The sequence below is a fragment of the Mastomys coucha genome, unplaced genomic scaffold (assembly GCF_008632895.1).
Source record: "Mastomys coucha isolate ucsf_1 unplaced genomic scaffold, UCSF_Mcou_1 pScaffold22, whole genome shotgun sequence".
Lineage (NCBI taxonomy): Eukaryota > Metazoa > Chordata > Mammalia > Rodentia > Muridae > Mastomys > Mastomys coucha.
In genome coordinates this window covers 101,672,098-101,694,362 of record NW_022196905.1, presented here as the reverse complement: position 1 = coordinate 101,694,362, position 22,265 = coordinate 101,672,098, and the positions used below count along the sequence as shown (strand labels likewise).

General features: G+C 38.1%; 1 protein-coding gene across 1 annotated transcript in view; it reads left to right on the top strand.

Annotated features, from left to right (window-relative positions):
• Window positions 1–20,117, top strand: part of LOC116070798 (transmembrane emp24 domain-containing protein 11) — a 34,042-nt gene extending 13,925 nt beyond the window's left edge. Inside the window, exons 2-5 of the mRNA XM_031342240.1 lie at window positions 8,268–8,368; window positions 17,158–17,283; window positions 18,284–18,430; window positions 19,905–20,117. Of these exons, the coding sequence (XP_031198100.1) occupies window positions 8,268–8,368; window positions 17,158–17,283; window positions 18,284–18,430; window positions 19,905–20,054 (524 nt within the window). The 3' untranslated portion in view covers window positions 20,055–20,117. The remainder of the gene's footprint in view (window positions 1–8,267; window positions 8,369–17,157; window positions 17,284–18,283; window positions 18,431–19,904) is intronic.
• Window positions 20,118–22,265: the final 2,148 nt, after the last annotated feature.

The window sequence follows — 22,265 nt, the reverse complement described above, 5'->3', positions numbered from 1 at the left end:
GTCCTGGATTTCCTGGATGTTTTGCATTAGGAGCTTTTTGATTTTTGCATTTTCTTTGACTGTTGTGTCAATGTTTTATAAGGTGTCTTCTGCCGCTGAGATTCTCTCTTCTATCTCTTGTGTTTTGTTGGTGATGTTTGCATCTATGACTCCTGATTTCTTTCCTAGATTTTGTATCTCCAGGGTTGTCTCTCTTTCTGATTTCTTTATTGTTTCTATTTCCATTTTTAGATTCTGGATGGTTTTGCTCATTTCCTTCACCTGTTTGATTGTGTTCTCCTGTAGGTCTTTAAGGGATTTTTGTGTTTCCTCTTTAAGGGCTTCTAGATGTTTACCTGTGTTCTCCTGTATTTCTTTGAGGGTGCTATTTATGGCATTCTTAAAGTCCTGTATCATCACCATGAGAAGTGATTTTATATCTGAATCTTGCTTTTCCGGTGTAATGGTGTGTCCAGGACTTGCTATGGAGGGAGAATTAGGTTCTAATGCTGCCAAGTGACCTTGGTTTGTGTTGCTTATTTTCTTATGCTTGCCCCCCTATCTGTTTATCTCTAGTGCTACCTGCCCTTGCTAAATCTGACTAGAGCCTGTCCTTCCTGTGATCCTGGTTGTGTCAGAACTCCTCAGAAGTCAAGAAGTCAAGCTGTCTCTGTGATCCTGTGATCCTGGGCTTGTTAGAGTGCCTGGGAGTGGAACTTCCTCTGGGTGTTGTGGGACTGGCTGCAGAGCTAAGGCCCAAGGTCTGCTCAGGACACCAGCCCAGAGAGACTGGAAGGAACCAGAGCCACTGGGCTGGCGGAGTTCCTATGTGCCTGGTCCCGCTGGTCCCAGTTACTCCTCCCTATGTTTTACTTCTTAACTTATTAGGAACACTATGCTCAAAATTATTTTCTCATAGACTGCATTATAATTGGGTTTTTAAATTAAAGTCCATTCCTACAATCTTTGTCTAATCCTTGCTTAGACTATATTACATACCATGTAATAATTTTTTATCGATTTAAGTTTTATTGCATTACGATGAGAAAAGATACATGATTTTAATTTATCTGAATTTGTTGACATTTTAAAACATTTTAAGTAAATAAAATTACATCAAATTCTTGTTTCTCTTTTGTACCCCAACTCCTCCCAGAGACACACACCTTTAATACCTGCAATACCTTTCATTTTTTTAACTTTTGATTTTTACTCTTTAAAATTTATAAAATATTGTAACAATAAAAATGAGTATTATAAAAATTGTTTGATAGAAAACAATAATCAATTGAATACTCTTATGTAGATGCTTATCTACAGCAATCCTGAAATTACATACATTTTTCTCAATATAAATTTTAAATAACTGCAAACATATTAACTGTATATTTTAAAATAATATATCACTACTAGTATTTTTTAAATGAACATAGATAAAGTCTTTTTCTTTGTTTGTTTTGGTTTTAGTAGAGCTTAAGATCTTGGTTCTTACTGTGGTACAAGCTAAAAATAAGAACAATTTTTAAACATTGGAGTTCATTGTAATATGGCTGTACTTCAATGACCCTCACATCACCAAAGGATTTTACCTCCATCATAGCTAAGCTGAGAGTTGACAGTTCTGCTGCGCCAAGGAATGAACTGTAGGCACAATTTTTGGATACAGATTTCCTGCTATGGTCAAAGCTATTTGACTTGAGTGAGTGACTTCATTCTCAGCCCACAGAGAACAGGTTACATTCATTTAAGAAATAGTATGTGTTTTAAGATGGTCTATCCATGAAGTCATTCATCAACTGTTTCAACGAACAATAGTTCTGATTGAAGGGTAGCACAGACATTAGGTGAGGGTAAGATTCTGGTTCATTGGCATGATGATTTTGAAAAGCAGTCATCTCAGACAAAGAGTTACTTATAAAATCTTCTTCTTCAAAATTGATACAATAGTTACAAATGTCAGGCAAAGCATTCACTCTCATTCTTTGTTGTTCTCTCACAAGCCACCTCCCAAGTTAAATGTCTATGTTTCTTTTGGCTGTCTAAATACTTTTGAAATATATAAGCTGTTCTGAAAACCATAGTATAGTATAAAAGCATCACATAAACAATGCTACTAATAGAGAGGCTGGGATAGGAGAAGCATGATTTCAAGACCATTATATGGTACCCAGCAAGACACTGTCAGGTACAAACAGAAAGTGTATATAGATTGTACAATATTGGACCTATTTCACCAATTACCAAATTAGAGAGACCACTGGATGACGGTCAACAAATTTCTAATTCCTCATATTTTTGGATTTCAGTCGATAGGATATGTTAGTAATATTAATTTTCATATTAAGATTCTAAGAAAAAGTAATTGTTCCTATTATTTTGTTGTTAGAGGTGGAATTATGTCTGTGTGGGTTTGTTGAAAGATTATTTTCTTGCTTCTTGTAGAGTGTAGTTTGGCTCTTTATTTGATGTTTTCCATCTATTATCCTTTGTAGGGCTGGATTTGTGGAAAGATATTGTGTAAATTTTGTTTTGTCACGGAATATCTTGTTTTCTCTATCTATGGTAATTGAGTATGTTGAGTATAGTAGCCTGGGCTGGCATTTGTGTTATCTTAGGTTCTGTTGGACATCTGCCCAGGATTTTCTAGTTTTCATAGTCTCTGGTGAGAAGTCTGGTGTAATTCTTATAAGCCTGCCTTTATATGTTACTTAACCTTTTTCCTTTACTGCTTTTAATATTCTTTCTTTGTTTAATGCATTTGGTCTTTTGACTATTACGTGACAGGAGGAATTTCTATTCTGGTCCAGTCTATTTGGAGTTCTGTAGGCTTCTTGTATATTCATGGGCATCTCTTTCTTTAGGTTAGGGAAGTTTTCTTCTATAATTTTGTTGAAGATATTTATTGGCCCTTTAAGTTGGGAATCTTCACTCTCTTCTAGGTTTTGTCTTCTCATTGTCCTGGATTTCCTGGATATTTGGGGTGAGGCGCTTTTTGATTTTTGCATTTTCTTTGACTGTTGTGTCAATGTTTTCTATGGTGTCTTCTGCCCCTGAGATTCTTTCTTCTATCTATTGTATTCTGTTAGTGATGCTTGCATCTATGACTCCAGATCTCTTTCCTAGGTTTTCTAACTCCCAGGTTGTTTCCCTTTGTGATTTCTGTATTGTTTCTATTTCCATTTTTAGATCCTGAATGGTTTTGTTAATTTTCTTCACCTGTTTGATTGTGTTCTCCTGTAGTTCTTTAAGGGATTTTTGTGTTTCCTCTTTAAGGGCTTCTAGCTGTTTACCCGTGTTCTGTATTTCTTTGAGGGAGTTATTTATGTCTTTCTTAAAGTCCTGTATCATCATCATGAGAAATGATTTTAGATCTGAATCTTGCTTTTCCAGTGTAATGGTGTGTCCAGGACTTGTGACTTGTTATAGTGTGAGAATTGGGCTCTGATGATGCCAAGTAACCTTGGTTTCTACTGCTTAAGTTCTTTTGCTTGCCTCCAGCCATCTGGTTATCTCTAGTGCTACCTGCCCTTGCTAAATCTGACTGGAGCCTGTCCTTCCTATGATCCTGGTTGTGTCAGAACTCCTCAGATTCAAGCTGTCTCTGTGATCCTGTGATTCCGGAATCCTGTGATCCTGGGCCCATTAGAGAGCCCAGGAGTGGAGCTTCCTCTGGGTGTTGTGGGGCTGGCTGCAAAATTTGTGCTCAAGGTCTGCTTAAAGCACTGGCCCAGACAGACTGGAAGCAACCATGCCACTGGGCTGGTGGAGTTCCTGTGTGTCTAGGTCCTGCTGGTCCCAGTTACTCCAGGTGTTGGGACAGATGTTGTATTCTCCTCACCTCTGATCTTCTGATCCTGGGCATGTTAGAGTCCCTGGGAGTGGAGCTTCCTCTGGGTATTGTGGAACTGGCTGCAAAATTTGCGCTCAAGGTCTGCTTAGAGCAGCAGCCCAGACAGACTGGAAGCAATCCATGCCACTGGGCTGGGGGAGTTCCTGTGTGCCTGGGTCCCACTGGTCACAGTTACTCCAGGTGTTGGGACACATGTTGGGACACATGTTGTGTCCTCCTCACCCCTGATCCTCTCCATACAATTATTAATAGGAGAAGTTATGCCTGACACTTCATTACATTTACATTCTTTTTTGTCATTTGGTTTCCATTTCCTATCTACCCGTGGATTGCTTGGATGTTTTATATTTTATTCCACTTTACCTATAGTGTTTTTCACTATATAGTTTTATTACTTACTAATATCTCCTAGTATGACTTTACCATTTTAAGAAGAACATAAAACCTTAGCTCTACCATTTGTACTTGTCTATAAAGTCATTAACTTATCTCAACAGCACTAATTCATGAAAGTTTATCTTCATGTTGATCGGCAGGAAATTTGCCCAATAGCATGGGCTGGTGCCCAGGAATCATTACCTATGTAATAATGACAGGAAGGCCATATCAGCAGTGAGAAGCAATCCTGGGACAAAGTCTCTGGGGCTGTGCCTCTCCAAAGTACACCCATTGCAGCTATGCAAAACGGTGAGCCATCTCCAGGAAACTCACTTGCTTGCCATAGTTTTTCCTAGATGGTTTCTATTATTCTTTTACCTCTATTCTTGAGTTTCTTTTTTAAGATTTATTTATTTATTTACTTACTTATTTATTTGATAAATATGATTAGTGCACTGTAGCTGTCTTCAGACACACCTGAAGAGGGCATCAGATCCCATTACAGATGGTTGTGAGCCACCATGTGGTTGCTGGGAATTGAACTCAGGATCTCTGGAAGAGCAGTCAGTGCTCTTAACCTCTGAGCCATCTCTCCAGTCCCTATTCTTGAGTTTCTTAATCTTAAATTTCCAGTGATCTGTTTAGTTGTAGAAAGGATTATGATTAGTATTCTTTCAGTGTTGAAGCATACGTCACCACTTGCTGGTGTTTCTGCTCCTGATGCCATTTATCATCATTGACCATAAGTCATGAACTACTTCTCTCCTAATATTTCTCAGAGGTTTTTTTTTTTCTGACCTTTAAGTTTTGAAATTGATTGTGATGTACATGGAGATGGACTATTTTAGAGGTTTATCCTGCTGGGGTGTGCTAAGCTTGAATGTGTTATGTTTATGTCAAAAAGACATAAACATAACACATTCTGACACAATCTGACAAACAAGATTTGAGGAGTTTTTAGTCATTATTTTCTCCATTTTTTTTTCTAGCCTAATATTTTTTTTTCTTTTTCCCTGGAACTCCACAAATTTTAGACTTTTAATGTTTTGTAGTCCATGAGGCTCTATTAAAACACCATTCTCGCCAAGCAGTGGTGATACACACCTTTAATCCTAGCACTTGGGAGGCAGAGGCAGGCAGATTTCTGAGTTAGAGGCCAGCCTGGTCTACAGAGTGAGTTCCAGGATAGCCAGGGCTACACAGAGAAACCCTGTCTCAAAAAAAAAAAAAAAATACAAACAAAAACAAAAACAAAACCCACCATTCTCCTCAATTGTTCAGGCTTAATTGTTTCCACTGATCAGCTTTGCTTCACATTCTTTCCAAACATCTTTGCTCTTTTGTTGAGTCTCTTCAGCAAGGTGGGATATTTTTCTAGATTTAAATACTGTATTTTCCTGTTCTTAGGTGTTCATTTTGTTCTCTTAACTTCTATTTTTAATTGATTTCATGAGTGTTCATATTGCTGTTTGAAAATTATTTAGGGCAGATGCTTCAGATTATTGAAACAACTGTATCATCTTGGCACTAGTGTTAGGGAATTGTCTTCTCTCAATCAAGTTGAAATTTTCCTTGTTCTTCACAAAGGTGAACAACTCTGAGTTATACTTTAGGCATTTTAAGTATTATACTATGACTCTTATTCCTACTTACCGGATTAGATTAGAAATATGAATCTTAGTTTGATGTATGGACTATTCTAATGCATAGCCATGGCCTAACACCCAGGTTGGATCTTTTCCTCCAACTCTCTCCTCTTGAGAATCCTCCTAGTTCTTTATATAGAGGAAGTTGCTCTATGTTGTATATTCAGTGTGGGTCAGGTATCTTTCTAGAGCTCCACCCCAACCTCTTCATAGCTGTAGCAGCCAGCATACAGAATGTAATTTCTTTCAGACAACTCTTCTGAACCAGTTCATGTAGCATCAAAGGGACTTCGTTCTCCAGAAGTACACCTCTCCCCTCCTTTCCTCCTTCCCTGCAAATTACAATTTTTTATGTACAGACTAGAATATCTAGGAATGGGAAAATAAAACAGGTAATCATCTGTTGAATTGTGCTGAGTCCTGAGGTCCTGAGCCAGTTCACCCTCTTTCTTTAGTTCTTATTCTTTGGTTGTTTCATACCATTTCTTGGGTTTAGTTGAAACTAGCAAGAAGAGAAGGATAAGAGTTATTAATACTCTATTATATCCAGATTCATCAATAATAATTTTTAAATAACATGCTGAAATGGACCATTCAAAAGAGTATTGAGCATATATTACACATATGGTTAACAAACTTAAGAGAGGGATGAAAGGAGGACCATGCTGTGAAAAGCTTCCTAAGCCTCAAGACCCTGAAAGACAAGCAGGAGCCAAGTGTGGGCTACAAGTTTCTCATCTCTCCCCCTGCTGTCTCCCAAGGGAATTTAATTTTAGTTAAGGCTTTTGTTTGTTTTGTTTTGTTGGGTTTTTTGTTTTGTTTTGTTTTGTTTTGTTGGTTTTTTGTTTGGTTTGGTTTGGTTGGGGTTTTTGTTGTTGTTGTTGTTGTTGTTGTTGTTGTTTGGTGGGGGGGTAGTTTTTCAAAGCAGGGTTTCTCTGTATAGCCCTGGCTGTCCTGGAACTCACTCTGTAGACCAGGCTGGCCTCGAACTCAGAAATCTACCTGCCTCTGCCTCCCAAGTGCTGGAATTAAAGGTATGTGCCACCACTGCCCAGTAACAGTTTTAGTGTTATTTAAAAATTATTATTGATGAATCTGGATATAATAGAATATTAATAGCTCCTACCCTTCTCTTCTTGCTAGTTCCAACTAAACCCTAGAAAAGGTATGAAACAACCAAAGAATAAAAACTAAAGAAAGAGGGTGAACTGGCCCAGGACCTTAGTTAAGGTTTTTATTGCTGTAATAAAACACCATGACCAAACATCAAGTTGGGGAGAAAAGTGTTTATTTAGCTTACACTTCCATATTGCTGCTTGTTGATTATTGAAGGAAGTCAGGACAAAAACACAAAGAGGGCAGGATCCTGACTTGTGGAATAGAACAGGAAAGACAAAATCTAGTGCTTCTACAACCATTATCAGAATATAAACCACTTAGATTTCAATACCCTTGCAACTTCTACCTTTCAATATTTTCTACATATAATACCCAGAATTTTTTTAAAAATTAAAAGTCACTCCAACTCAGCTACATCATTTATAATGGACTTGCAACCCATCTATGGCTGACACCAACCCCTGCTGCCCTCAAACTCCTCTCCTGCCATTTTCCTTGATGACTTTACTCATCTCTTCAGTACTCCAAGCTTCACTTCCGCTTAGGAGACAGAGATGCATTATAAATATATTAAAAATTTATATATATTTAAAAAATTAAACGTAACATTCAGTCCTTCTTATGTGCCAATCAAATCTGAGGGAGTCTTTTACACATTATTGAATCCTCATGATCCTCATGATGTCAACCCTATGCATGTAGGAACAATTTTTATTACTTTATGTATGATGAAACTAATTATGTACATATATATATATATATATACATATATATATATATACACACACATATATGGAGAGACGATTCATTCTGTTCTGTTACTCTAGAGAAACCTGAATGGCTAACACAGAGCTTATATTCTGCATAGAAATGTTTCATAAACTCTGTGTGTGTGTGTATGTGTGTGTGTGTGTATGATATGTAGAGATCAGAAATCAACCTTGCTTAAGTTATTGCTTAGGAGTTGTCTACCTGTTTTGTTTGTTCTTTGTTTTAAGACATTGTCTGGTCAGTGAGCTTCCTGTCTCTGGTATCCAAGTACTGGGATTATAAGTATATACTACCACATCTGTTTTTTTTAAGGTGGGTACTAGTGAGCAAACTCAAGTCTTCATGATTGCACCAGCAAGCACTTTACTGAATGAGCTACTTCCATAGCCCTGATTTTTGCTTGTTTGTTATTTTAATAAAAGGTCTCATTTTGGTATAGGAAAATTAAGAAAAAAATTAAATTAACTTAGTGGTAATAATGTATTTTCTGTGGCTTCTAATAAGTGTTTTGTATTTTGTTACAGGAACATTCAAGATACAGCAGTGGGACATAGGTAGACATGACTTCCTTGAATCTGCTCCTGGCTTAGGAATGTTTGTGACTGTTACAACTTACAATGATGAGGTAAAAATACCCTTTACATTGTCTCTATTTCTAATTGTAAAAGCTCTACATGAGCATCAATCAGAAGTTACAGTCTTTTATATAGAACTGAACAAAATGCAGAAAATGGGCCTGTGAGATAGCTCAGTGGGAAAAGGGTACTTGCTGCCAAGCCGATTGTCCTCTGACCTTCACACATATGCCACAAAAATAGATAGATGTAAATAAATAGAATGATAGATAGAATGATAGACAGATAGATGAGAGTGAGTAGATAGACAATTGGTAGATAGATATCACTTTTGACTTTACATGATATACATCCCCTTTAATGATATATGATACACATCCCCTTTAATGGTATATGATACACATCCCCTTTAATGGTATATGATACACATCCCCTTTAATGGTATGTGATACACATCCCCTTTAATGATATATGATACACATCCCCTTTAATGGTATATGATACACATCCCCTTTAATGGTATATGATACACATCCCCTTTAATGGTATATGATGCACATCCCCTTTAATGGTATGTGATACACATCCCCTTTAATAGTATGTGATACACATCCCCTTTAATGGTATACGATACACATCCCCTTTAATGGTATTTGATGCACATCCCCTTTAATGGCATATTAAGAGAAATACTGCACATGGCCAGATTCTCTAACTTTTCAATCAAATCAAAATTTGAAACATTTAAAAACAGAATTGTATACATATGGATATGGTGATGTTCGTGTAGTACGTATAGTGAGCTGAGCAGTCTTACATAAACCAGTAACCAAGAAAATCCCTCATGGATCAAGCACACTGCAAGAAAACTCACAGAATCAACTAACAAATGATTATAGGGTTCACAGACACCCAACTGACAATCAGGGAGACTGTGTGGGAGCATATATGTTATGGTGGAGCAGTTTGGTTTTCTTGTGGGACTCCTAACAATGAGAACAGTGGCTGTCTCTGACTTTTGTGTCTGCTTTCAGAACCTGTTTTCTTCTACTGGGTTGTCTCATCCAGCCTTAAACCAGGGTGTGTGCCTAGTCTTATTGTGATTTGATCTTCCATGTTTGGTTGCTGTCCCTGGGAGGCCTGCTCTTCTTTGAAGGGGAAAAGAGGAAGAGTGTGGATCTAGGAGAAGTAGGGGGAAAGGGACTGGGAGAAGAAGAGGAAGGGGAAGTTTTGTCAGGATGTAATATATGAGAGAAGAATAAAAAATGAACTATATTTTTGAAAAAAGAAAATCCCTCATAAGCACAGACGATCCAGAAAAGACAATTGCTCAGTTGAGACTCCTTTTTAAGATGACTCTAGGCTGTGTCAAATGACAATGCTAACAAAAACACAAGGTCAACTCCATTTTAGCTTGACTCTTATGAGTTTTAAAGCTTCACCTTTTGAACATGCCCAGGATCAGAGGTGAGGAGAACACAACATCTGTCCCAACACCGGGAGTAACTGGGACCCGCGGGACCAGGCACACAGGAACTCTGCTAGCTCAGTGGCTCGGGTTGCTTCCGATCTGTCTGGGCCAGCTGGTGCCCTGAGCAGACATTGGGCACAAACTCTGCAGTTATTCCCAAAACACCCAGAGGAAGCTCCACTCTCGGGGTCCAAAAGCCTGGGGTCACTGGATCCCAGAATCACAGGATCATAGAGACAGCTTGACTCTTAGGAATTCTGACACAATCCGGATCACAGGAAGGACAGGATCTAGTCAGATTTAGCAAGGGCAGGTAGCAGTACAGATAACCAGATGATGCAGGGCAAGCATAAGAATATAAGCAACACAAACCAAGGTTACTTGGCATCATCAGAACCCAATACTGCCACCATTTTAAGTCCTGGGACCACGATCACACTGGAAAAGCAAGATTCAGATATAAAATCATTTCTCATGGTGATGATACAGGACTTTAAAAAAGACATAAATAGCACCTCCAAAGAAATACAGGAGAACACAGATAAACACCTAGAAGCTCTTCAAGAGGAAACACAAAAATCCCTTAAAGACCTACAGGAGAACACAATCAAACAGGTGAAGGAAATGAGCAAAACCATCCAGAATCTAAAAACAGAAATAGAAACAATAAAGAAATCAGAAAGAAAGACAACCCTGGAGATACAAAACCTAGGAAAGAAATCAGGAGTCATAGATGCAAACATCACCAACAGAACACAAGAGATAGAAGAGAGAATCTCAAGGGCAGAAGACACCTTAGAAAACATTAACACAACAGTCAAAGAAAATGCAAAAATCAAAAAGCTCCTAATGCAAAACATCCAGGAAATCCAGGACGCAATGAGAAGACCAAACCTAAGGATAATAGGTATAGAAGAGAGTGAAGACTCCCAATGTAATGGGCCAGAAAATATCTTCAACAAAAATTTAGAAGAAAACTTCCCCCACCTAAAGAAAGAGATGCCCATGAACACACAAGAAGCCTACAGAACTCCAAATAGACTGGACCAGAAAAGAAATTCCTCCTGTCACATAATAATCAAAACACCAAATGCACTAAACAAAGAAAGAATTTTAAAAGCAGTAAAGGAAAAAGGTCAAGTAAAATATAAAGGCAGGCCTAGCAGAATTACACCAGACTTTTTACCAGAGACTATGAAAGCTAGAAGATCCTGGGCAGATGTCATACAGACCCTACAAGAACACAAATGCCAGCCCAGGCTACTATACCCAGAAAAACTCTCAATTACCAAAGATGGAGAAAACAAGATATTCCATGACAAAACAAAATTTACACAGTATCTTTCCACAAATCCAGCCCTACAAAGGATAATAGATGAAAAACATCAACATAAGGAGCAAAACTATACCCTAGAAGAAGCAAGAAAGTAATCTTTCAACAAATCCACACAAACCTAATTCCACTGCTTACAACAAAAACAACAGGAAGTATCAATTACTTTTTCTTAATATCTTAATATGAAAATTAATATTACCAATATATCCTAATCAATTGAATTCAAAAAAATATGAGGAATTAGAAATTTGTTGACTGTCATCCAATGGTCTCTCCAATTTGGTAATTGGAGAAATAGGTCCAATATTATACAATCCATATACACTTTCAGCTTGTTTGTTCTTGACAGTTTCTAGCTGTGTACAACATAATGGTCTTGAGATCTTGCATCTCCTATCTTAGTCTCTCTATTAGTAGTATTGTTTATTTCATGTTTTACACTATACTATGGTTTTCAGAACAGCTTACATATTTTAAAAGTATTTATATACCCAAAAGAAATGTAGACAATTAAGTTGGGAGGGGGTTTGTAAGAGAACAACAAAGAGTAAGACTGAATGCTTTGCTTGACGTTTGTAGCTCTTGTATCAAGTTACCACAATAAGAGCCAAGATTTTAAGCTCTACTAAATATAAAACAAACAAACAAACAGAAACACTTTATATATTTATGTTCATTTAATAAAATGTTAATAGTGATATATTATTTTGAAATATACAGTTAATACATTTGGAGTTATTTAAAATTTATATTGAGAAAAATGTATATATTTTCAGTATTGTCGTAGACAAGCATCTACATAAGACTGTTAAATTGATTGTTGTTTTATATCAAACGACTTTTATAATACTCATTTTTATTGTTATGATATTTTATAAATTTTAAAGAAATTGACAAAAATATGAGATATTGTAGATATTGAAAGGGGGTCTCTGGGAGGAGTTGGGGTACAAAAGGAAAAATAAAGTGATTTAATTCTATTTACTTAAAATATGTTTTTAAGTGTTAACAAATTCAGATAAATTGAAATCATGTAACTTTTCTCATTATAATGCAATAAAACTTAAAAAAAAGAAATATAAAAAAAACTTCACCTTTTACATTTAGATCTAGGATCCATTGAGTTAATTATTATAAAGTGTAAAAAAAAAAAAAAATGTCTTGAAAACTTCTTTAAGTCCTTCTTTCCTGTTTTGTTCAGACCTCATTTGCCCTACCCTTCTCTTCCTTCACCAGAAGGCAAAGCCTTCTGTTAAAACCTCTCCAGGTCACAACCCCTCTCCCTCTAGGAAGTTGTTCTTAGATCCACAAGGAAAGATGGCTCCTCAGGCTGCCACCATGTATCTAGCCAGCATGTGTCAGGCCAGCATAAACCCCCTCAGTTTGGGCCTCCCTGGCATTGTTTTAGTCTCCCACCTGACTAGGAAACTGCTTTGGGAAGTGCTTGTTTATAGGGGTGTGCTATTTAGAGAACCAGTTTTTCTACTCAGCAGGGGCTTCTTAAAAGTTTTTGTCTCCTCCCATTCCTGGGGTGAATCTCCCCAGATTCTATCCAGAGTTCAGCTACATGCTAGTTTACATATGTTTCCTAATCTCTCCTTTATTCTAGCCTCCTCTCCTTCAGTCCCTCCTGCTTCTTCCTCAATGTCTTCCTCAGCATCTCCTTTGAATCTCTCTTGAGCCCCTATTTCCCAGAAATCTCTCCATCCCTGCTGGATTTCCTACCTCCTATTTACTGCCTCAGCTCATTGGCCATAAGCTCTTTTTGACAGGTGACAAAAGATATCCTCTCTCTCTCCCTCTCCCTATGAGGGATATCCTTCTCCCTCTCCCTCCCTCTCCCTGTCTTTCTCCCTCTCTCCCTCCCCCTTTCTACCTCTTCTTCCTCCTCTTTCACCCCCTCCCCTTCCCCCCTCTGCCTCCCCCTCCTTTTTTCTTTTATAACCCAATGAATGAAATTTGTGCTACCCACATACTCATGGGTTTAGTATTATCCACATCAATAAAGAAAACTGACTCTCCCTCAAAAGTCATTAATAGCCCCACTCCATGCTAGAATGTCAATTGGCTTGATATTGTGCTGATCTTATGTATACAATCATAGCTGCTGTGAGTTCATGAATAAACAGTTCTGCCATATCAAAACAACATTGTCTTCTCACTTTCATCCCTGACTTCTGCCTCCTCTTCCATAATGGTCCCTGGGAGGAGACAGGAGGGGAGGGGGTAGTGATAGTGGTGGTGTTTGCTTTTGTTTGGGGAATTTTGAAGGTGGTAATATTTTTCTTTTTTCTTTTTACTTATTCTTCTCTCATACAATACATCCCAACTGCAGCCTCTTCTCCCTCCACTCCTCTCAGTCCTCACCACCACTTCCCCTCTCCCCCAGATTTACTGCAACTCTATTCCCCTTCAGAAAAGAGCATGCCTCTCAGCAATATCAAACAACCATGGCAAAATAAGAAGCAATAAGACTAGGCTCTAACTCTATAATCAAGACTGGAAAGACAACTCAGTAAGAGGAAATGGTCAGGCAAAAGAGTCAGAGAAACCCCTACTCCCACTGTTAGGAGCTCCACAAAAAAACAAAGCTAAACAACCACACAGTGTGCAGAGAACCTAATGTAGATCCATTCAGGTTCTGTGACTGACATTTCAGTTTTCTATAAGACCCTATGAACTTTGCTTAGTTGATTCTGTGAGCCTTTTTCTTCTGATATCCTCAACCCCTCTGGCTCCTATAATCCTTCCTCCCCCTCTTCTGTGGGGTTCCCCAACCTCTGCCTAATGTTTGGGTGTGGATCTCTGAATCTGTTCCCATTGAGATCTGAACTACCATTGCCCCAGCAGGCAGGACATGTGTGGATCAAAGGTTTTGTGGCTGTGTTGGTGTTCCATTCCCACCCCTGGGAGCTTTACATGGTTACAGAAGATGGCCAGTTCAGGAGTCCTTGCTAGGGTCACCCACATAAGTTCCAGGAAGTTCTCACTGCTCTAGGTTTCCATAATGCCCCCTAAATGACCACCTATGACAGCCATCCTTTCCTCCCCAACCTGTTCCCCTCCTATTCCCATGCCCACCTGCCCCAAGCCCATCTGAGAAATCTATTCTATTTCATCTTCCCAAAGGGATCCATGTGTCTCCCTTGACCCCTCCCCCTTGGTATGTACCCTCTCTGGGCCTGTGGGTTGTAGTGTGATTATCTTACTATTACTTATTATCTTATTATTATTACTTATTATTATTACTATTACTTATTATCTTATTATTACTTAACAGCTAATGTCCACTTGTGAGTACATACATGTTTGTCTTTCTAGGTCTGAGTTTCCTCCCTCAGGATGATTGTCTAGTGCCACCAATTTGGCTGCAAATTCCATAATGTTATTTTTTTCCTAACAGTTGACTAATACTCTACTGTGTAAATGCACCACATTTTCTTTATCCATTCTTTGGTTGAGGGTCACTGAGTTTTGAGGGGAAGGGATGTCCCATTTGTGGCTGAGCATTTCACTCACATTTATTCTCTGCTCTTTGACCAGTTGTCACCCCCTCTCTTTTTTAATGCTTATTAATGTGCATGGGTATTCTATCTGCTTGTATGCTTCATGCCTTTGGAGGTAAGAAGAGGGTACCAAATCCCATAAAACAGGAGTTATAGATGGTTGTGAGCTACTATGTGGGTGCTAGGAAGGAAATCTGGATCCTCTGAAACAGCCATTAGTGTGCTTAACTGCTAATCCATCTCTTTAGTCCTTCCTCTCCTTTTTGAAGCCTCTCAATAACAGAACTTTTCATTTTCCCCAAGTTGTCCCAGAATTGGCAATAAGAAAAACATAAGTCTACTTCAAATATTAATTTGTTACTTTACAGATCATGTGGAAATGCTTATAAGCTAAGAATTCCTAATTATCCTGGTTTTATATAATCTCATTTATATTGGGTAAATTGTTGCTAATATTTGGATAAACTGTTATGTTAAATAAATTAAGAACAATAAATTTTTATTTTTACCTCCATTGATCCATCCTCTAATATTCACTTTTCTTTATGCAGACTTTAGCTTCTGGTCTATATCATTATCATTCTTATTGGAGAACTTCCTTTAACATTTCAGAGAAGGTAGCGCTGCTGACACATTCTCCAAATTCTCATTTTTCCAATACAGTATCTCTGGTCAACTCTTAAGGATGATTTTGCAAAGATCTAAGATGGTGAATTCTTCCCTCCTGACACACTAAGTATTACCTTCACTCTCCTCTTGTATAGTTTCCAAAAAGTCAGGCATTTTACTCTTCTATAGGTAAATGTCCCCTTCTATGTAATATGATACACATAGGTGGGGTTTTACTCTTCTGTAGGTTAGTGTCCCCTTCTATGTAATAGGATATACATAGGTGGAGTTTTGTTGTGACTGTTTGTTTTGCTTTGGCATTAACCCTGCATGGTGTTTCCTGAATTCTTTACAACCATGTCTGGTATCTATCTGACATTAACTTGAAATCTTTATTTTTATTTTAAATACTCTCCAAAGTTTGCTTCAAAGTTTGTTCATGCTACTTTAAATATTGCTTATTTTCCTTTCTCTGTCTCTCTTGCTGATACCACCAGTATGAATATTAACTTTTTGTAGTTTCCTCAACAGTTCTTGGATATTCTGTCCCACTTATTTTTCTTTCTGTTTTTTTTTTTATTTTTTATTTTATTTTTTTTTTTTGTTTTGGAAATCAGTCTATTCTCAGATTCAAAGAATCTATTTTCAGCAACAGCCAACCACTAATAAATACCCTAAAAATAGCCTTTATTTCTTTTTACAGTATATTCTATCTCCTCATGTATTTTCTTAGAGTTTCTCTACTCACATGATCCACATTTTATTTCATGTTGTGTACTTTTCCCATTATATTCTTTGGCACAGATTTTGCAAAAATTCCTGGCCTGGTGGTCATTCTTTAGCATAAAAATTCTTAATCTGGCAATTCTAATATTCATAATTATAATATCCTTGCATATATACTATACTTTCTTCATGCATGATTTTCACCTTTCATTATGACATATACATAGATAGATAGATATTTATAGATATAGATATGATATGATGTATCTGATACAAGGAATCTAGTACCAGCTTCCATAGATTTTTTTTTAACTTGTGCACTTTTGCTCAAGTGAGTTATAATTCTTTGTATCCATCTGTCTATCTCTCCAGTTTGTGGAGAAGTTTGTCATGTGAATTCAATTATCTAATTCATCTAAGAACTGGGGTTTTCAGTTTGTTAAGATTTTGCTTGTTATAATAGATATCACAAACATACACACACAGAAAGGGGAGAGGGAGAGGGAAAGGTACTTTTACAAACAATGCTTTTTATAAAAATAATATCCAATATTTCTTCTATAAATTAGCATAAAAAGTCAGACATGGTGGTGAATCTGTAATCCCAACACTCCAGAGATGGAGGTAGGTAGAGGAAGAGTTTGAAGATATCCTAGGATAGTAAGAGACACACATATACCTTACATTAGTGCATAGACATCTTTAGTATAGATACCTGTTTTTTTAGTTTTCTTTACTATTACATACTGTTTCTTAGTTGACTTTTCTGTATTTCAAAGTGACAATCTTGCTATCACAAGTAGCACAGTAAATATTATCTTCTGTGTAGCTTTGTAACTCTACATGTTAATAAAATACTCTTCTATAGGTAGGGTTAGTTATATATTTTGTAACTTTTAACACACATTGCTTAACTGCTATCCAAAACAGTTTAGTTGCTCAGTCCTTCCACCACTGTTTGGAGACTATTTATTTCTCCATACCACCTAAGAATTTTAAAATTCTTACCAACCTCAGGATAAACAAGAGATATTTTGCTATGATTTGAATTTTTGTTACTTGTAAGGCTGAGTGTTTTTCATGTTTATTAACCATTCTGTTTTTTCCTTAGGATTGTATAATTTTAATACATCTATTAAAAATAAGGATGAAAAATAGAGAATAATAAACTGTTGACACTTTCGACCCTAGGTATTATTATCCAAGTTATATGGTGCACAAGGGACATTCTATTTTACTTCGCACTCATCTGGTGAACACATCATTTGCTTAGAATCTAATTCTACACAGTTTGTGTCATTTGGAGGGAGTAAGTTGGTGAGTACATGCCTATGTATCCTGTTGTTGAATACAACATCACTATTCAACCATGGCATTGGTTTGCAGAGTCAAGCACACTCAGACTGACTAGGAACTTATTAAAGTTATGTGTACAGATCTTGGTACAACAACCAAAGAGGGAGCTAGAGAGATTGGAAGATGTTCAAAGGGAACCATGAAGTTGATTAAAGGGTTTGAAAAATAATTGTTGTGAGGGAAGGTTAAAAGAGCTGTGATTACTCAGGCTTGAAAACAAGTGAGGGCTGAAGAGTGAATTAATAATGGAATTCTAATAACAAAAACTCTTACATGGTACAGGGTGATTCACTCTTTTCTAAATGTGTTAAGAACAGCTGAAACATTTTTGTATGTCAATATACAAAATTCATCTCTGTGTAAAGAGAAACTTCCATAGAGCAATAATAAATTTTTCAAACAATAAATTTGATATTCATGAAGGTATAAATATGTTAAGGTCAATGGGTTACCCAAAAATAAGTGTTATTATGAGAAAGACTATTGAGTAGAGCAGGGTAGGGTAGGGTAAGGTAGGGTTAGGTAGGGTAGAGTAGGATAGGGTAGGGTTAGGTAGGGTAGGGTAGAGTAGAGTAGAATAGAGTAGAGTTGGGTAGGGTAGGGTAGAGTAGAGTAAGGTAGAGTAGGGTAGGGTAGAGTAGGGTAGGGTAGAATAGGGTAGGGTAGGGTAGAGTAGGGTAGGGTAGGGTAGGGTAGGGTAGAGTAGAGTAGAGTAGAGTAGAGTAGAGTAGAGTAGGATAGGGTAGAGTGAGAAATAGAGTGATAGTGTAGACAAAAAAAATAAAGTAAATCAAAATGGTGTGGCACCTCACTCATGAAAGGGAATAAGTGAGAGAGACCAAGAAAACAACAGCAAAAAAAAAAGAAAGGAAAGAAAAAGACTACAAGCTAATTTATTTCAATCATGCAAGGGTTTGTCGTCTCCCCCCCCACACACACATACCCTTTATTGTTTGTACAGCGAATCCACTTAGATATTCGAGTTGGAGAACATGACCTTGATGCAGCTATTGTTCAAGCAAAGGACAAAGTTAATGAAGTAACCTTCAAGCTTCAACATCTATTTGAACAAGTGGAGCAAATACTCAAAGAACAAAACTATCAAAGGGTCAGTCTATTCAGCTTAGTTTATCTCTTCTTGTCAAAAATTCATTTCTCAACACAAAACCTTTGAACCAAGGAAAGAACAAACTGCCTGCCCTCAGTCTTTCTAAGCTAGAACTGTGTGAGTATGAAGGGAGTAGGGAGAGAGAAACCTTTCTTCACTCTGCTGGCCTATGAGTTCCTTTAGAAAAGGGAATTGAGGCTCATTTGCCTCTTCATCCTCCAAAGTCACTAGCCAAGTGTTCGCCCAGTAACAAAGGATATGAGTTTATAAAACAAAGGAATGCTTCCAGACATGTTGCATATACTTATAGAGACCCAAGTATGTGCACATTCAGGATCACAGTTTTAATCTTATGACATCAAGTGTTTTCTGAGTCACTGTACTCACTGGATGCTGGCCAGACATGGACACAAATCTACTCACTTATTTTGCCATAACCAAGTCTCAATTTCTTTCTTTTTTTTTTAGCATTTAAAAACATACTTTAATTAAATAGAACTAAATCACATTCTTGTTCCCCTTTTGTACCACCACTCCTCCCATAGACCCCCCCTCAATACCTACAATATCTTTTTTGTCATATTCCTTAAAATTTATAAAATATTATAATAAAAATAAGTATTATAAAAGTTGTTTGATATAAAACAACAATCAATTTAACAGTCTTATGTAGACACTCATCTACAGGAATAGTGAAAATACATTTTTCTCAATATAAATTTTAAATAACTCCAAACATATTAGCTGTATACTTAAAAATAATACATCACTACTAGTGTTTTCTTAAATGAACATGAATATATAAAGTCTTTTTGTTTGTTTTGTATTTAGTAGAGTTTAAAATCTTGGCTCTTACTATGGTACAAGCCCAAAATAAGAACAATTTTTAGACATTGTGTTTCATTGTAATGACCCTCAAGTCTCAGTTTCTTTATCTGAAACTGAGATGAAGTGTGGTAATTCAATAAGGCAAGTGTGTGGCATAGAGCCCATTTTCCTTGGCAGTAAAAACTGTATAAAGTAATAGATCAAATTCCTGCAATAGACAACAAAGTAAAAGAATGTATTTTGGGGCTGGAGAGATGGCTCAGTGGTCAAGAGCACTGACTGCTCTTCCGAAGGTCCTGAGTTCAAATCCCAGCAACCACATGGTGGCTCACAACCATCCAAAATGAGACTTGATACCCTCTTCTGGAGTGTCTGAAGACAGCTACAGTGTACTTACAAATAATAAATAAATAAATCTTTAAAAAAAAAGAAAGAAAGAAAGAAAAAATAAAAAAAAGAATGTATTTTGTGACATTGCTGTCTTACCATTGGCTAAAAAATAAACTGCATCTTAGAAAATGATGTTCTATGTTTTATATCAAATGGACAAAAGTAAATGCCAAGAGCACATTCAGGAACCTTCACCTCAGAAGTCACACACAAAGGACTCTAACAAACTGAAACTTTTTATTCCTTTTCTGAATAGGACCGTGAGGAAAACTTCCGTATAACCAGTGAAGATACTAATAGAAATGTTTTATGGTGGGCTTTTGCACAAATATTAATCTTTATCTCAGTTGGAATTTTTCAAATGAAGCACCTTAAAGATTTCTTCATAGCGAAGAAGCTTGTTTAAAATACAGTAAGTGAAAGCAAATAAATTGTACAATGTTTGAGTTAATAAACCAAAATACATGCATAAATGTGTTATTTTCTTATTTAAAAGATATTAGATATTGAAATTAACATTATAGAATGGCATTCCTGGTTTTAAAAAAAAATGTTACTTTAACAATGTAGCTTTTGAATGTGGTAAAAATAAGCACATCATTTTTGTTAGCATCAGCACATCCAAAGCCTGTGGTGATGCATGGGCGGGTCCACAGACCTGTTGCCAGGGTAACAGCCACCATATCCCAGAATCCATTGGGCTCACCTCCCACCTTTACCTGTGGCCATACATCACAACCCATATATATACGGGGAACATTCCTCCATCTCTCTCTCTCTCCCCCTCCTCTCTTTCCACGCCACTACCCCCTCTCTCCCTCTCAATTAAGCCTCTTACACGTGGAACTGTTTGGGCCTAGTGTGGTATGTTCTGACGTGACCCACTGTTCTAACACATCATTTGGTGCCCAACTCTGGGATTTGGTGGTTCGCTCAGCCAGCACCCGCTCCGCTACCCTGCAGTGGGGCAGGCAGAGGTCATAACCACATAGATCAGTCCCAGCACCGGCAACTGTGGCTGCCATCAGTACCTGAGTTCGCGGCCTCCTCAGCTGGTGGCTACAACAATCGCAGGCTTTCATCACGGAAGCTGCCGCTGCTGGCTGAAAATACCACCACCAAGTTGCAGCCGGAACTGGAGCCACAGCCACACACCAAGGAACAAACGAACTTCTACCACATGAGCCGTGCCCCGCCTGGTCTATGGGGGTGGGGGCGTGGGTAGCCTCTGCTCAGGTCTACACCTACCCATTCAGTTCCATGTTTTCCATTTACCAGTCTGCTATAATTCTCTCACAGACACCGGCATAGTAATTGGTAGGATCAGTCAAAAGGAGGACCTCCAGCTTTCCAGATAAGACCTGGCCAGCCCTCTCTGGGAACCATGGGGTTACAGTTAAGCCTCCCAGTTGACATACGTCTTAGGACTTCTACCATTGGTTGCCCCTCCCTCGGAAGTAACTCTCATTCCCCAATTTTTTCAGGCTTTTACAGCCGAAAAATCCTTGGATCCAGTGTGGGTTGCTTTCCACAGCAGGCCGCCGGGGTCTGCTGGGTAACCACTAGGGGTTTCTCATGACAACTTGAACCACTAGCTTTGGCTGTTAACACTTTGGTGCTTGGATTGTTCTCAGGACGCTGGTAGGAACAGTCCAACCACCCACCAATGGGTGCCAGAATGTCTTCGACCATACCTCCAGGCACCCCACACTGGGACGTCTCCTGGAAAATCTCAAATCTTTAAAGCTAACGCCTGACTTGAAGGCATCAAAATTAATATATCTCTGCAATAAGATCTGTATTAAATATCAACTAGATGGGAGTTCAAAGTGGCCACTTAATGGCAACCTAGATCCAACTATTTTAAGAGATCTTAATACATACTGCCAGCGAACTGGTAAATGGAAGGAGGTTCCGTATGTCCAAGCATTTATTTATCTCCATTCCAATCCCTCCTTGTGCTCTTCTTGTTCCCCAAACCAACTTCTCTTAGCCATAAAATCTACACAACCTCAACCTCCTCCAGACGATGCTACAATTCTAGATCCAGCTAATGAACCACCTCCTTTTTGCCACAGACCTGTCTCCACACTGCCAAAAACCCAAAGCTCTCCCATCTCACCATGGGAGAGATGATAGAATCTGCAAACAAAAATACCATATGCTGGCAAAGGCTGTCCGACCAGCCCCAATCACTACTCTGGACTCATGATCTCCTAAGACTCAGAGACCATCAGGTACCTGCTACAAATGTGGTAAAAAAGGTCATTGGGCAAAATCCTGCCCTAACTTCTGCAAGCCAAGAGGGCCATGCTCTAGGTGCCATCAAGAGGGACATTGGGCTGTTGATTGCCCTCATGTTACACAAAACAAAGGGACATCAGATAACCCTCCAACTGATCTCCTAGGCTTGGCTATCTCGGGCTGACCGAGGAGGCCCGAGCTTCCCTGACCCAACCACTGGCATCACTAGCAGGGAGCCCCGAGTGAATATCGTGGTATGTGGGCAGTCCGTCTCCTTCCTCTTGGACACTGGAGCCACTTACTCCGTCCTGACGGAGTTTTGGGGACCCACTTCTCCTTCTGGTTCTCCTATTGTTGGGGTAGGAGGACAACC